Genomic DNA, 16,021 nt, shown 5'->3' with positions numbered 1-16,021 from the left:
ATAAGAACTTCTGGCAATCTTTGTGTCCAAAACGATTGCTAACAGAGCTGTTGCAACAAGAGATCTGAGAGGGAAACTATTTGTATTCTGAATTATTTCAAAAATAAATGTACCACCACCAGCAACTTGGGGCTGTCATGGCCACCATCGGGCCACCACCCTGTGACAAAGGGACCATATGCTCGAGGATGTCGCCATGAGATTTGTCAACAAGCTCCAGGCTTGCAGTTGCTGCCATCCCACCCAGAAGTGGCCAGGATGCCACCAAACAAATTCATGGTGGTCTCTGCTTTTCATGCTAGTCATTCTTGGAACAACTCGTTCCAAGCTTTGCAAGGGAATTTATTTTCAGAACAGTGTCCCAAAGAAAAATGGGGAAAGGAAATTCCCGTCATGTGTGAATTCAATCACATCAAACACAGTGCTCTCAAGGTCAGCAAGACTCATCTCCCTAGCATGTGCCAGATCCTATGCCTCTCTTTATAAAATCTCATTATTGATCCCACAAAGGATCTCAAGATCACAGAGCCAGAAACATAAACTATTTCTAAACTCCTTCTTTTTACAGGTGATGAGGACTATAGAGTTTAAGTAGATTGGCAAAGTTGAACAAGTAGGGATAGAAATAGGATATGGAGGCACCTAGGTGACACAGTGAATAGAACACCAGCCCTAGAGTCGGGAGGACCTGAGTTCAAATCTGACCTCAGACACTTACTAATTACCTAGCTGTGACTTGGGCAAGTCACTTAACCCCATTGCCTTACCAATAATAATAATAATAATAATAATAAAAACATAAAAAAGAAATGGGATATGAACCTAGCTAGGTGATGCAGTGAATAAATAGAGGGCAGGACCTGGAGTCAGGAAGACTCATCATCCTCAATTTAAATCTACAACTTCAGACACTTAAGAGTTGTAGGATAATGGGTAAGTCGTTTAACCCTGTTTAGTTCAGTTTCTTCATCCTATAAAATAAGCTGTAGAAGGAAATGACAAACCTCTCCATTATCTTTGCCAAGAAAACCCCCATTGAGATCACTGAAGAATTGGATATGACTGAAACAACAGCAACAAACATTTAATTCCAAGGTATTATTTATTAAGTATGTCCAAAGCTTCATTTTAGATGCTAGGAATATTAAGAGAAGAAACTTAAGAGGGAAAAATTCATAATTAATTAACCTTCAGTGGATATAAACTGCTCCAAAGGTAGACAAGGGTTAGTTCATCCAGGTAGTAACTCATCTGGAATAACAAGTTTCAGAAATATAGACCTTGGTGGCAAATCTGCCCACCCAATAGTTATCTGCCCACCTATATGGCATCAAAACAACTCTCTTGGGAGGAACTAGCCTCTCTAGGCAGGCAGTCCCAGAGAGATCCCCCAAAGGAGCTACTGGGAAACCCCTAATATTACAGAGAGAAGAAGGAAGATGAAACTTCCTGTGATGTGACATTGAACCATAAAAACACAGACCTTAGACTATAAACAGGTTGAGTTGGTGCCAGGTATAGCCTCCACACTGCCAATCTGAAAATGTCACTGAAATTGTGGATCCTCTTGCCTGTTCTTGAGTGGGTGTTAACCTCCTAACTAGGCCTCAGTGAGCCTCTTATCAGAGCAATAAGTAATTCTGATGTTGTCAGGGAGACCAAGAGTCCAGCAGAACCATATTTCTGAGTAGGCCCCATCTCTAGATGTTGGTTCCTTGTCCTATTCCACTTATAGCTTCATGTTTATGAAGCTGTCCTTCATTTGTTAGGGTGGGGATTTAAAAGCAGAACTATAGATCCCCTCAATCCTTCTAGAAGTGAACTCCCCTAACAGGCATCCACTTTCAATAAACATTTGGTAGGAAAGGCAGTGGGTCCTACTGGATAGTCAACTAGCCTCAAACCAGGAAGATTTAGGTTAAAATTCCAACTCTAACTTATCAATTATGTTGATCCTAGGTCAGCTATTTATTTTTTGTTTCTAAGACTAAACATTGGGCAGCAGATGTTCATTCACATGGTGGGGAGAGTTTTTTTTTTTTTTAACTAAGAGTCCTCCCTTATTCCATTGAATTCAGAAATGCAGTCTTAAATCACAAATTTCTTAAGAGTTTATTGTGTATATGACCATATGAATTGAAAAAAAAAATTCCTACTTCACCCCAAAACTTATATTCCTCTATTAGGAGAAAAAATACAAAATGTACCTAGAGAAGTATGATACCAGGAAGTATCAGTAGGGACAAAAGAGAGATCCAGGTGACTCCAGGATAGGAGTCCTGTAGGTCCAAGAGGGTTTGTGATGTAATGTTCAACTCCTGTTGTATGAATGAAACATCCACAGTGGCAAATGGCATTGATCTAACAATTCCCACATGTCCCTGAATCCGTAAGATTAAGCAAGTAAATTAGTTCAAGTGGGGTTTCCCCCTTCTCAAGCTAAAGAGTTGCTCCTTTTACAATCCAGGGGCCTCAGGATGAGAGTTGGGGAACTCAGTCTCATATTTTATGGTCTTATAACTGAAAGGGGCCTCAAACCAACTTCTTTAACTTTCAGATGAGAAAATTGAGGCCCATAGTGATTAGATGATTTATACAAGGTCATACAGGAAGTAAGTGATTAAGCTAGGAATCAACCACAGTTCCCTCAAACCAGTCATTTTCATTGTCACCCCATCCTAGAACATGTACCCACATACTGCAATTACTAGGCAAGATATGATTGACCACTGAAGATGCAGGAGATGAGAGAGAGCCCTTTGCCCCAAGGAGAAATAACTGTCTGGAATAACCAGCTTACTAACTGGCTAGGGAGAGCCAATGATGAAATTGTCACTAAAAACATTTAGACCTTGGAAAATAGCAAATGCTACAAATCAGGGCTTGATGTGGCTACACACGTACACACGTATGCATGCATGTGCCTATATCTCCCCACATAAGTATATAAATATTTATGCATATACAAATAATATATATAGTTCACATGTGTCCAGAAATGTATAAGGATTTGTACATATATAGTTATATATAATTATACACAAATATATTATAAGCATGTATATAAATGTGCATTTATAGATATTCGTGTACATACACATTAATATAGTTACACATGTGTGTCATATATTCTATGTTTGTGCATACATGGCATTTGTATGCAAGTAAGATACAGTCCATATATGTACATTCATGTGTATATAAAGATTTGTGCAACATGCATATTTATAAATACGTATAAATATATTCAAAATATGAACATAAATATTCATATATAGATGTGTACAATACAGAATTCATATAGATTTGTGTATATGCATCTATTTGTGTATAGATATATTCCAAATAGTATCTAAATATATGTGTATGTGGATATTTATGTACATACATATTTATATAAAATACACATATATACCATATGTGATATACTTATGTATCTACATATATTTTTACACATTTGTGTATTAATATAGTCCATATATATGTGTAAATGTATGTGTATATAAAGATTTGTGCAACATACATATTTCTAAATACATATAAATATATTCAAAATAGGAATATAAATATTCATGTACATATATGGATGTATACAAATATAGAATTCATATGGATAATTTGTATATAAATAGAATCTAAACATATGGGCATATAGGTATTTATGTACATACATATTTATATACAACACACATATATACTATATGTGATATATTTATGTATCTATGTGTATTTGTATACATTTGTATATTAGTATAGCCCATATATGTCTTTAAATGTATTTATTTATAAATATTTGTGCACATATAATATAAATATAGTCCATAAGTATGTAAATTTATTTGCACATAAATATTTGTACAAATACCTATTTATATACAAATATATTCAGAATAAATATGAATACTCATGTATGCATATGTTTATATACAAAGACATGTATGTATATATCTCTGTGCGTATATGTATTTACATATAAATGAATCCAAATGTATATATACATATATACTTCATATTTTTATATACAAACACAGAAATATATCCCATATATAAATATAGCTCATATATTATTTAAATACATTCTATTTGCTTGCTGATATTGTTTGCCCATATATACATAGATATATAAATGATAACAATGCAAAGTAATATATGAGAGACAGCATAACATGATAGAGCACTAGATTTGGAAGTATGGAGACCAGAGTTCAAGTCCCAGTTCAGATACTAAGTGTGTGATGCTGGCCACATTGTTTCTCATCTCCGGGTCAAGCTATTTTCATCTTGTAAAATGGGGACAATAATCTTTCTACTACCTAATGCAAAAGAAAAAAAAATGCTTTATTAACCTTTATGGCACAAAAGAAACATGAATTATCATAATCACTAAAGAATGGGAAAATAGATCCATGGGGAGATCAGAGGAATTGAAGGGTGAGAAAGAAGGGAAAGAGACCCATCCGTGAGTGAACATTGATTAAGCATTTACCATATGTTAAACAGGGTGCTAAGCACTAAAGATACAAAGAAAGACAAAAGAAAGTCCCCTGCTTTCAAGGAGCTCCCAGTCCAATGGGAGAGACAACATGCAAAGAACCCTGTACAAATAAGAATGATAATCTAGAAGAAATCAAGAGAAGGCATTCGTAACCTTAAGGAGACTCAAGAAAGCCACTTTGTAGATCAGAATTTAGTTGGGACTTGAAGGAAATCCAGGAGGCCAGGAGACACAGAGGAGGTGAGGGAGAAATCCAAGAGGCCAGGAGACACAAAGGAGGTGAGGGAGAAATCCAAGGTTGGAGAGATGGAGGGGCAGCCAAAGAAGCCTGTCTCATTGTACAGCAAAAGACCGGAAAGGTAGATCAAGTCAACAAATATTTATCAATACTGCTAGACAGTTCTGAGAGCTGGTGACATCTTCCCCTTAAGGAACTGGCATTTTAGAGGGTAGGGCAACATGCCTCTATTAAATGAATGAATGTGAAAGCATTTTTAAATGTTTACTATTTGGCAGTCATTTCCCATCCCCAAGCCTCAATTTCCTAACCTATAAAATGGGTTTGAAATAGAAGTCCTCTGATTTTGCTTCCAGCTAGGCTATGATCCACCAAGACAGATATTAGAATATTGCAAATCCTCCTTTTTTAAATGGCAATAATTCCTTAGATCTTAAATGAGAGCTGCCTTTGCTGACATTACTAATCTCCACAGTCAGTGTTTTCTTTATATATTGCCTTTCATCTAGCTACTGCATCTCCTAGTATTTTATAAGCATCCTCTCACCACTCCTTAAGTGAAGTAGGTTGCAAGCCTGAGGATCCTCCCATCTTCGAAAGGAATTACGATGCCTCAAGAAGGTGAGTAATTGGTTTAAAAAGTAAGAACAGAAAAATCTATATTTTTTGGCTTTATTTCTACTCATTCCTAGGCAAATGTCAGTGAAAATCTCAGCCTTTCAGAAGACAAAAAGTCTTCAAAGTCTAGATCTTTTACTTTAACCCATCACACATGAAGTACCAGGTAAGATGTCACTACAGAGGATGGAACATCCTAAGCTGGGACAATGATGCTACAGACACTCTCATTCTGCAACCAATTAAAAGCTTCTCATCTATCTAGTGAAACCTGCTCTGGGTCATTTAATGACTTAAAGAAAAAAACACAATAATTTCTATGACTAACTCATGAAAAGTTCCAAGGCAGGAGACAAACACATGTAACTTGTTTCCCTTCCTTTCAGGTCTTTTATCACTCTTTGTAACACACACTCTGACACAATCCAGAGAATAATTGGCTGGTAAGCTTGTGAATGTGAGTACTGCCCAACTCTGACCATGTGAAACCAGCAGCCTCACAAACAGAGCTCAGTGACTTGTGGTGGGGTTCAGGAGTGGGGAGGTATCAACAGGATCAGAGTCAGGATTTGCCCTGAATGAGGCAAATAGAGGTAACCCAGGAATACCCCTTCTGGGAGATGTATTGCCTATCTCTCCTTCATCTCCCCTGATCACATGTCCCTGGCTCAAGAGCCATAATCATGCAGCAGAGACAGAAATGGGGGTTCAAAAAGGAGAGCAAAGAAAGGTTTAACAGGCAAGACCACAAACTGGGGCCTCAATGATAAAATTCTACAAATATTTGATATTTGTCTTTTGTTCTGGAAGAAGGGTGAAGCCATACTAGAAAGTGAATTGGATTTGAATGATGGGAGACTGTGCTAAGTCTCCAGCCTCACTTTTTCCTCTGCAGCCATTTGAGTCTAATGACCAGATATGGATCAGGATGACTGGAGATGGACTTGGATTAGAGGCTATCAAGGTTAAATGACTTGCCAATAAGTGACTCACACAGCTAATGTCAAGTGTCTGAGGTCAAATTTGAACTCAGGTCCTCCTGACTCTAGGGTAAATACTCTATCCACTGCACAAACATCTTTTAAACACCTACTATTTGCAAAGCACTGTTCAGAAACATTGCTCACCTAGACACTCTTGTGACTGATGTTGAATCAAGTCAACAAATGTATTGAAGATCTACTGTGTGTGGGAGACATTGTTAATCGATGGAGATATGAAGGAAAGCAAAAGACAGTCCGTGCTCTCAAAGTTCTCACAGTTTAATGGGTAAGACAAGCCAATTGCATTTAAAAAAAAATCACAGAATAAATTGGAGATCATTTGGGGGTGGGAGGCTTTAGGATGAGGAAAGGGAGATGAGGAGGAATTGGGAAGGGTTTTTTCCAGAAGGAAAGAACCTAAAAGAAGTCAGGGAAGCCAGGAGACAGTTAAGAAGGGAGAGGGGCAGCTGGTGGAACAAAAGATAAAGCACTGGCCCTAGAATCAGAAGGACCTGAATTCAAATATGACCTCAGACACTTAATTACCTAGACGTGTGACCTTGAGCAAGTCACTTAACCCATTTCCTTGCAAAAATAAAAATAAAAATAAAAAAGAAGGGAGAGCATTCCAGGCATGCAGGAACACCCAGTGAAAATGAGTGCAAGGGAAAGATGGAGAGTCTTGTGTACCTGGATCGCATAGTATGTAGAGGGGATCCCATGCAGTTTCAATATCAGCAAAGTTTGTGAACTTTAAACAGCATCAAAGAAGAAGCTTCTTGACTTCCTCCATTTCCTAATCCGTTTAAAAGCATTCAGTTTTTCAAAAAGCTTTCTGACTCCTAATACAATCTTCTGCCAAAAACTAGAATGAAAAGCCCAGGAGGATGGATCAAGAAGTGGGGAGATTCAGGATGAACAATGAGCCATGAATTTGGGATCACAGGAAGTGTTGGTACTTACTTTGCTTGACTATGCTTATTACAAAGGCTTTTCTTTTTTCTTTCCATTGGGGAAAAGGAAGTGGCAGGGGAAGAAAAACTAAAATAATAATAAGCAGAAATATAGCTCGTCAATAATTAATATTTATATAGACGTTTAAGGTTCACAAAACACTTGGCAAATATTATCTCACAACAATCCTAGGAGATAGATGCTATTTTACTACTATTTTCCAGATGATGAAACTAGGGTTTGTAGAGGTAAATTGACTTACCCTGGGTCACACAACTATTAATTGTTAGAACTGGATTTGAACTCAGGTTTTGAAGCTTCCAAAGTACTTTCAAAATGCTCTCTTGTTTGAGCCTCACATCAATCTCATGAAGTTGGTGTTGTTGCTGCTGTTATTATTTTACAGATGAGAAAACAGGCTAAAATAGATTAAAAGATTAATCCAAGGTCACACAGTTAATAAATAAATATCTGAAGTAGGTTTGGAATTCAGACCTTCCTGAGTTCAATATTCTCTTCACTGAACCCAGCTGCTTCTTATTAAATTAAAAAATAAATCTATTACTTATTTTTCCAACTACATGTAAAGATACTTTTTTCTTTTTTTAGGTTTTTGCAAGGCAAATGGGGTTAAGTGGCTTGCCCAAGGCCACACAGCTAGGTAATTATTAAGTGTCTGAGGCTGGATTTGAACCCAGGTACTCCTGACTCCAGGGCCGGTGCTTTATCCACTACGCCACCTAGCTGCCCAAAGATACTTTTCAATAATCAATTTTTGTAAGGTTTTAAGTTCCACATTTTTCTCCCTCCTCCCCCCTCTCCCCTTCACAGAGAACAAACTAATATAAGTTATACATATATGACTGTAATTCCATCTCTTATTAAATATTATGAAAAATCTTATTAAAATTGTAAAAAATAAAATGAAGAAGTGTAGGAGTGTATTCACATAACATAAGCATCAGAGGCAGGATTTAAATTTATATCCTCTGACTCCACAGTTCTTGCTTTCAAAGGGATCACCCAACTCTTTAGGTATTCACACAAACCCCAACTCAAAATTTGAAAAATCAAAAGAAACACACAAGAAAAGTTTGCCACCACAGAGTGTCACATTAAAGCAAGAAGTGTCAAAAGGCAGTAACCTGTGATGGATATATGCTCACTGATAACAATAAGAGTGGAAGAGTATGTGAGACTTGATTGATATGTTGATTTACTTTGTAGAATTTTTCCTCCTCTTTGTTTTCCGCAATTTATGGCTCACTGAGAGTTTGAGGTTGGGAGAGAAGGGATGGATATATTCAGAAATGAAAGTGATATAAAAATAAAAGATATCAATAACTTTTTTTAAGACAGTAAGCCCTAGAAGTTCAAAAGGTCAAAACACAAAATCAAAGAGGTAATAATAGAAAAAATGAATGATAATGAAAATAACCACAAAATGCCTGAAATATTAGGAGTCAACCTAGTAAAGAGAATTTAATTGTATAGATTCAATTATAAAATTCTCTTTTAAGAAATAAAAAGCAACTTAAATAGTTGGAGAAATATTCAGTGCACATGGATGGGCCTGGTCAATATAATAAAAATGACAATACTACTCAAGTTAGTTTACATGTTTAATATTGTGCCATTCAGACTCTGTGAGGAGCTCTTTACATAGACAAAATTCTACCAAAATTTATTTGGAGAAGCAAAATATTTAGAAATCAAGAGAAATAATAAAAAAAGAAAAAAGCAAAGTAGAGAACAGCACTTCCAGATCTCAAACTACATAATAAAGCAAGAATTATAAAGTCATTTTGAAATTAGCTTAAAAATGTAAAAGTAAATCAATGGAGCAGACTACACAAGGAAAATGCCAGAAATGATGAAACTCAATAATTTAACTCTATTAGGAAAGAATACCTTATTTGATAGGAACTGTAGAAAAAAGTGGAAAACAATCTGGCATAAATTAGACTAAGACCAACATCTTAAACATTATTCCATAATACAAAACTGATAATTCAATCTGAATTTTTAAGATTATCCCATAAAAAATCAGAAGGCAAGCAGATCATTTACCTTTCACAAGGGGTAGATTTACAAAAAGTCATTTTGATTAAATGAAAATGAAAAGTTTTGAAAGGAGGAGAACTAATATTGATATACCTCTTACTTTTTGCAAGTCACTGGGCTAAAGACTTTATTATCTCATTTGATCCCACAATGACTCTTGTTGTGTTATTATCCCCATTTTATAGCTGGGGAAACTAAGGAAAATAGAGGTTAAGTTTTTTCCCAGAGGCTCATGACTAGTAAGTGTCTGAGGCTAGATTTGAACTCAGGTCTTCCCGATTCTAGGTCCAGTGCTCAATCCATTGTGCCACAAACTAATAACTCTAGGTAAAGGAGAATTGTGGTCAATCGAAAAAATATTTGCACAAAATCTCTCAGATAAGGGTTTTGCATACAAGATATGTAGGCAATAGAAATATATAACACCAAAAGTCATTTGCCAATAGATACATGATCAAAGAACAATTGTCAAAAGAAAAAATGACTAACTATTCATGACCACATGAATTCACAACCAATAATCATAAGAGAAATGCAAATCAAAACATTTTAGAGGTTTCACTTCACATCCAATAAAGTGACAAAGATGACAAGAGATGGGAAAAGTCAATGTTGGAAGAGTTGTGAAAAAAAACACAGAAACACCAAATATGCTAATACACTTTTGGGTGGGACTAGAAAATAGTACAAACAACCATTCAGGAAAGTAATTTGGAATTAAGCAAATTAAGTTACTAAAATTGTCAATAACCTTTCACCCAGAGATTCCACTCACAGACAAGACCCAAAGATATCATTGAAAAAAGACTAAAATATTTACTGCATCATTTTTCGGTGTAGCAAAAAACTGGAAACAAAGGAGACTCGCATTGACTTGGGCATAGTAGAACAAATGCAGGTCCATGAATGTAATAGAATTTTACCATGCTATCAGAAAAGACAACTATAATGAATATAGAGAAGCATAAGACCTACATGAACTGATGTTGAGCAAAAGGAAACAAAGCCAAGAAAACAATAAATTTAACAGTGTTGCTGGAAAGAACAACCAACATGTGAAAGTTAAAAACTTACAAAGAACAAATTTGGCCCCAGTGAAGAAATTTTAGAAGACACTTCCCCCCATTGTTTTGCAGAACTAGTCCCCTCTGCCACATGTGAAGAACATTGAATATAATGTCATATTTACTAACTTGATAGATTTTATTGAATTTCCTTCCCCCTTCTCATTTTCTTTTAATTCTTTGTTATAAAAAAAAATGGCTCTCTGGGACAGGATCAGGGAGAGATATTAGGAAGAGTTACGTGATGTAAAAGTAATTTTTAAAATCTATTTTTTTTGAAAGTTAAATTTGGAGAGCTTAAGGGAGGGGGGAAGATACCTATAGGTTGAAGTGATTTAAGCATGTTCATGAAAGCAATGGTGGGGGGAGAAGGGTATTTGTGATGAGCCTTTGCAATCTTATTTCTAGCATCAGAAATTATCCAAATCAAAGGCAATTGTTTTAAAGTCGGTAAAAATAATTTTGTCTATGTCTAGGTTTTTTTTAATACTATTTTATTTCCCCTTTTTTTGGTTTCTTCCTCCTTTCCCTATTGCCTTGAAACACAAAGAAAAAGATAATAGGGATCTTTATAGTTGGAATCTCTGCAATACAATGTCCCTGAAGAAATGTATTACTGCATAAGAAAAGTTAATGAAAATTAAGAAAAATAGGAACACACTTCTTACATACAGTCAACTCATTTTTTCCTTTTCCACACTATGCCCATGCTTTTCTTCAGTTAATAAGAAAATGCTTGCCACAGACAGAGAGCTGGTCATAAATAAAAATGACACTTTGGAGAGGTTAGCTGTGAACTAGTCCAGCCTTTCTGGAAAGGAATTTGGAATTATGCCCTCAGAGTGAAGGGTGTGGAACCAGGAGAACAATTTATAAAATAATAATGTGGCAAAAACATTTTTTATGGGCTCAAGAGTTGAAAAAGGGGAAACCAGAATAGTATAAATAAACCTAGACAATGACCAAATACAACTCAAGATGCTGCTCCTCTGTATTCTGCCTCCTGGCACAGTAGAAAGCAGATGGAGACACAGCCAGAATCACTGGGGGGATTAGTTTATTTTTTTCAATTGGGGGCAACAGAATAAATGGAAGGGAGAAAAGGCAGATTTTGGTTAATAAAATTTTATTTTAACTTAAAAAAATGTTTGGGTTCTCTGTGGACTCAGTGAATGACAGCAAAAGAGAAGGCTTAGGGGCAGCTAGGTGGAGCAGTGCTGGCTAGTGCAATGGATAGAGCACCGGCCCTAGAGTCAGGAGTACCTGAGTTCAAATCTGGCCTCAGACACTTAATAATTACCTAGCTGTGTGGCCTTGGTCAAGCCACTTAACCCCATTCGCCTTGCAAAAAAAAAACCCTAAAAAAAAAGAGAGAAGGCTTAAACCTAGGTAGCTGACAAATACATCTTCCTTCTAGAAGTTTGGGGGTCAAGGGTCAGAGTAGAGATTGAGGTAGGGGAGGAGAGATATATTCAGAAATGAATGTTACACTAAAATAAAACATTTTTAAAAAATTTAAGCCTTAAGTAGCTGTTAGGATCATATATACTGATATGAGGCGGTATAGTGGATAGGGCACTGGACCTGGAGTGGGGAACTTAAATTTGAATCCAGCCTCTTCTAGAAAATGGGGATAATAATGGCATCTACTTCTCAGGGCTGCTGTGAGGATCACTGTAGCTAATGTGTATTAAGCATTTTGCAAATCATAAAGCACTATATTAATGCTAGCTACTACAGCAATGACCATTACACTTTCTATTCCTGCTGCTATTATTACTATTACTTGCACAACTACCACCACCTCTGTTGCTGCTGTTGCCACTACTACACAAAGTGGCACTGGAACATATTTTAGAATCAATGAATAAGCTCCTAAATGTTCTAGGCACTAGGTAAAATCAAGCAATCCCTCTAGACTTGAAGAGTTTTGCTTTGGTGGAGATCATAAGCCCTCATGTAGGTATCTACCCCACACTATTGTCTAGGATAGAATGGAGGGTGGGGGTGGCAGCACCAGCTGAGGGTGGGGCATCAGGAAGAGGGTCCTGGAGAAGGTGGCACCTGAATAGAGTTCTGAAGGAAACCAAAGGCTTCTAATGCCTTCAATAGTAGGAAATGGACAAAGTAGGATAAACTCTGGTCTTTTGAAAGCCTCACCCAGTTTGCAAAAATCAAGTCAATTATAAAAAATCCCCTAAGACGGGGAATTGACTGAAGAAAGGTGAAAAAAAGCTCAGGGACTGTGAAATTAGAAAGATTTCCTAGGAAGAAGAGAGAAATTAGCAGATTGAAATCATGCAAAAGTGAGTTCTGATCTGGTTACCAGTGTTGTGTCTATTAACGACAGGAAGAGGAACCAATTCTGGGGTGGGAGGGGAGGGGTTTCCTTTGGCAACTGCATAACAAACTCACTGTGTTGAAGAAAACTGACCTCTCTGTAAGTTGGTTTGGGCTCTACAAATGAAGCAATTTTTGATGAAACTCTTATATGCTGCCCTCTAGTGGAATGGAAGCAAGAACAGATGGAAAATTACTATGGGTAGCATGTATAAAACATACACACACACACATAAATACACACACACACACACACACACACACACACACACACACACATACACATATATGCCACTTCAAAGGTTACCAAGTCCCAGCTCCTCGTCGTTGCTCTGGTTGTCCTCATGCCTGGAATGCTCCCCCTCCCATTTTCCCCTCCTGGCTTCCCTCAAGTCTCAACTAAATTGCCACCTTCTCCCAGCCCTCCTTAACCTTAGTGATTTTTTAAAAAAGGACATAAGCAGAGATTGTTTTCAGTTTGTCTTCATATCCTTGGCACTTCCTGATGTTGCTGTTGTTGAATCATGTCTCACTCTTTGTGACCCGATTTGGGGTTTTCTTGGCAGAGATACTGGAGTGGTTTGCCATTTCCTTCTCCAGCTTATTTGACAGATAAGGATACTAAGGCAAACAGGGTGAAGTGACTTGTTCAGGGACATATACTAAGAGTCTGAGGGTGGATTTGAACTTAGGAAATTGAGTTTTCCTAACCCTAAACCTAACACTCCAGGTGCTATACCATCTGGCTGCATACAGTAGATGCTTAATAAATGCTGTTGAGTAGTTAAGGCTCTGGACAAGAATGCAATAGAATGAGAATGTTTGGAGTTCTGCAATTTTTCAACAGTCCATGCTGTACGTTTGCCTTGCCAAAATCTAAAAAAAAAAAAAAAAAAAAAAAAAAATCCATGCTGTGGTGAAGCTATAGACTCAATGTTCAAAAGTCAAGAGGCTCTTAGGGAAAGTGTGAATATTATTTCTTTGACTTGTGAAGTTTACTGGCATCAGAACTCTGGCCCTGTCCTTCCCCACTCTCCCCTATTCTGCCACAGTCCAACTCCAAGAACCTGGAGAGGAGAGTGTCAGACATGGGAAGGGGTCACACAACCCAGCAACCTGATGAGGCCTGAGGGAAACACACAATATTGGACCCAAACGGAGAAAGGACCAGAGACTAGCTCTCTCATCTATGCACTCATCTGCTTTATACACCTTTTTAGACCCTTACTAAAATTCCCCTATGCACTCAGAGAAAGGGTTTCCACAGTCACAATGAGGTGATTATTCTCAGATCTTTACTTCTTCAGCAAAACAGGAGGAGAAATCATTTAGGATTTGTTGTTTAGTTGTGTCCAACTCTTTATGATTCTTGTTGGGGTTTTCTTGATAAAAATACTGGAATGGTTTGCCATTTCCTTCTCCAGCTCATTTGGCAAACAGGGTGACCGTACTTGCCCAGGGTCATGCAGTTAGTGAGTGTGAGACTAGATTTGATCAGGTCTTCCTGATCCCGTCAGTGCTCTATATATGCACTATAATAACGTGACACTAACAGTACTTTAGAAGTAGTACAGCATAGTGGTCAGGGTACACAGGACCACAGATCTGGAGCTGAAATGTCCCTAAGAGGTCATCTTGTCCCCCCTTTTCTCACATGAGGAAACTGAGGCCCATGGAGATGAAGCAACTTTCCCAAAGCTATTAAGCAACTTACTCAGAGTCAATCCATTAGTAAAAAAGGACCTACCGTGTACTGAGTCCCTACTATATGTAGACATGTAAAAACAAAAATGAAATGCTTCTTGTCTTCAAGCAGTTCCCCTCTGTAAGGGATTCAGCATGTCCCCAGATACCCAGAGCTTCCTGGCTCCACATCTAATATTCTAGGCACCAGGATTTACTGGGGGTTATGCCCCCTATATTCCCCTATTCTGTCATTTGATCTCAGAAAATGGGCCCCAGGTCTTTCCATCCACAAAGCAGCAGAGCCCCCTCTTCCCCCCCAATGTATGCTGTATTCCCCAGGGAGAACAGGAGGACCTTGAAAGAAGAAATGGACCCTGTTTTTGATCTGTATACACACCACTGAGCACACTGCTTTCTTATCACAAATAAATATATAATTAATGCTTTTTTCAATAACTTATTCATAAAAAGAAATAAAGCACTAAGAGCATGGATTATTTCTTTCAAGATCGGACTGACCCCAGGTCAGCATCAACATTTAATCACAAGAAAATAACACAATTGACAAAGTTTAACCTTTTTTTTTGGGGGGGGGGTTACTCTTTGATTAAAAAGCCTTTAAAATTCTTCTGCTCAATTTCAAGATATCACTCTCCCCATACTTTGGCATTCTCATAATTCAGAAAAAAACAAACCAGCCACCATTTGAACTCAGTCTGAATTATCACTGACCTGTTTGAAGTTTATAGCCAGTCAAAGGTCTCATCCTGCATGTTCTACTATCAGTCCTCTGCATGTGTTTGCTTTCTTCAGAATACTGCATGCAGAATGTTCCCTCCCTTCAAGACCCAAGGCTGGGCCCACCCCCTCTGTGAAGCCTCTTCCCCTCTCTCTTTGTCCAAGTGAAAATGATCTGCCCTTCCTCAAATTTCTCCTAATTTCTTACCTCAATATCTCCTGCGACTCCTTGGTTTCCCTCTTATTACTAATTATTTGTATAAATGTCATTCCCCTATTAATTCTTATAGAAATTTCTTGAGAGCCAAGACTGACCCAATATCTTTTGCACCTCCAGATTTTAGTACAAGTCTTTTCTTATACATAGGACTTCCTTAATAAATGGTTGGAGAGAACTAAGCCACTTAAGGGCAGTTCCTCCACAGGATGTTTTAATATATTTGTTTAGTTAGTTTTTCTTTACTGATCAAACATATATCCCTAAATGACTTGGCACATCCTGAACTGGCACCCCAAAGGGGCTGCCTGCCTCCGATAGGGCTCTCCGCATGGTTAATAGCCTTATCTCAGGCCTCTGGTTACTGCAATAACGGATAAGCATTTGAACTGGTCCAAGGTAATTTCTCCAGCAGAGGGCAAAAAGGAGCACACCATAGTTTTTTTAAAAAAAAGTCCCCTACTTATTATATAAGCTTACTTCTTGGTGCTGAATTCCCCACAAGAGTAAAACCAAAATAGAGAGGCTTGGGCCCCCATTTACTTGTCTTCTGGAACATAACCAGTCCCATCTCAAAGGTACCTGGCACAAGGACTATGCGAAAGGCCAAGGTGAAATGGCCCT

The 16,021-nt window shown here is 37.6% G+C and overlaps 1 protein-coding gene and 1 long non-coding RNA gene across 13 annotated transcripts in view; both read right to left on the bottom strand.

Moving 5' to 3' along the window:
• Positions 1-16,021, bottom strand: part of SPECC1 (sperm antigen with calponin homology and coiled-coil domains 1) — a 413,523-nt gene that overhangs the window by 395,989 nt on the left and 1,513 nt on the right. For 3 of the 12 annotated variants that reach the window (XR_012468810.1, XR_012468807.1, XR_012468805.1), the window contains exon 1: positions 15,175-15,312. The exons of 4 other annotated variants lie outside the window; for them this stretch is intronic. Coding sequence is in view for 2 of the 8 variants with exons in the window: in XM_074189253.1 (XP_074045354.1) it covers positions 15,175-15,265 (91 nt within the window). In the remaining 6 variants the exon portion in view is untranslated. Of the gene's footprint in view, positions 1-1,483; positions 2,924-15,174; positions 15,322-16,021 lie in introns of those variants that run through there. 5 more of the 12 variants (XR_012468817.1, XR_012468814.1, XR_012468808.1 and 2 more) reach the window with 5 other exon arrangements.
• LOC141488849 (uncharacterized) lies at positions 4,022-8,657 on the bottom strand. Its single transcript, XR_012468820.1, has 4 exons — positions 8,434-8,657; positions 7,551-7,707; positions 7,298-7,375; positions 4,022-7,199 (listed from the first exon to the last, which is right to left on the bottom strand). It is a non-coding gene; the product is annotated as an uncharacterized LOC141488849 (long non-coding RNA).

This window comes from Macrotis lagotis, chromosome 5 (assembly GCF_037893015.1).
Source record: "Macrotis lagotis isolate mMagLag1 chromosome 5, bilby.v1.9.chrom.fasta, whole genome shotgun sequence".
NCBI lineage: Eukaryota > Metazoa > Chordata > Mammalia > Peramelemorphia > Peramelidae > Macrotis > Macrotis lagotis.
The sequence above is the reverse complement of the archived record's forward strand: the minus strand, read 5'-3'. Positions and strand labels throughout refer to the sequence as shown.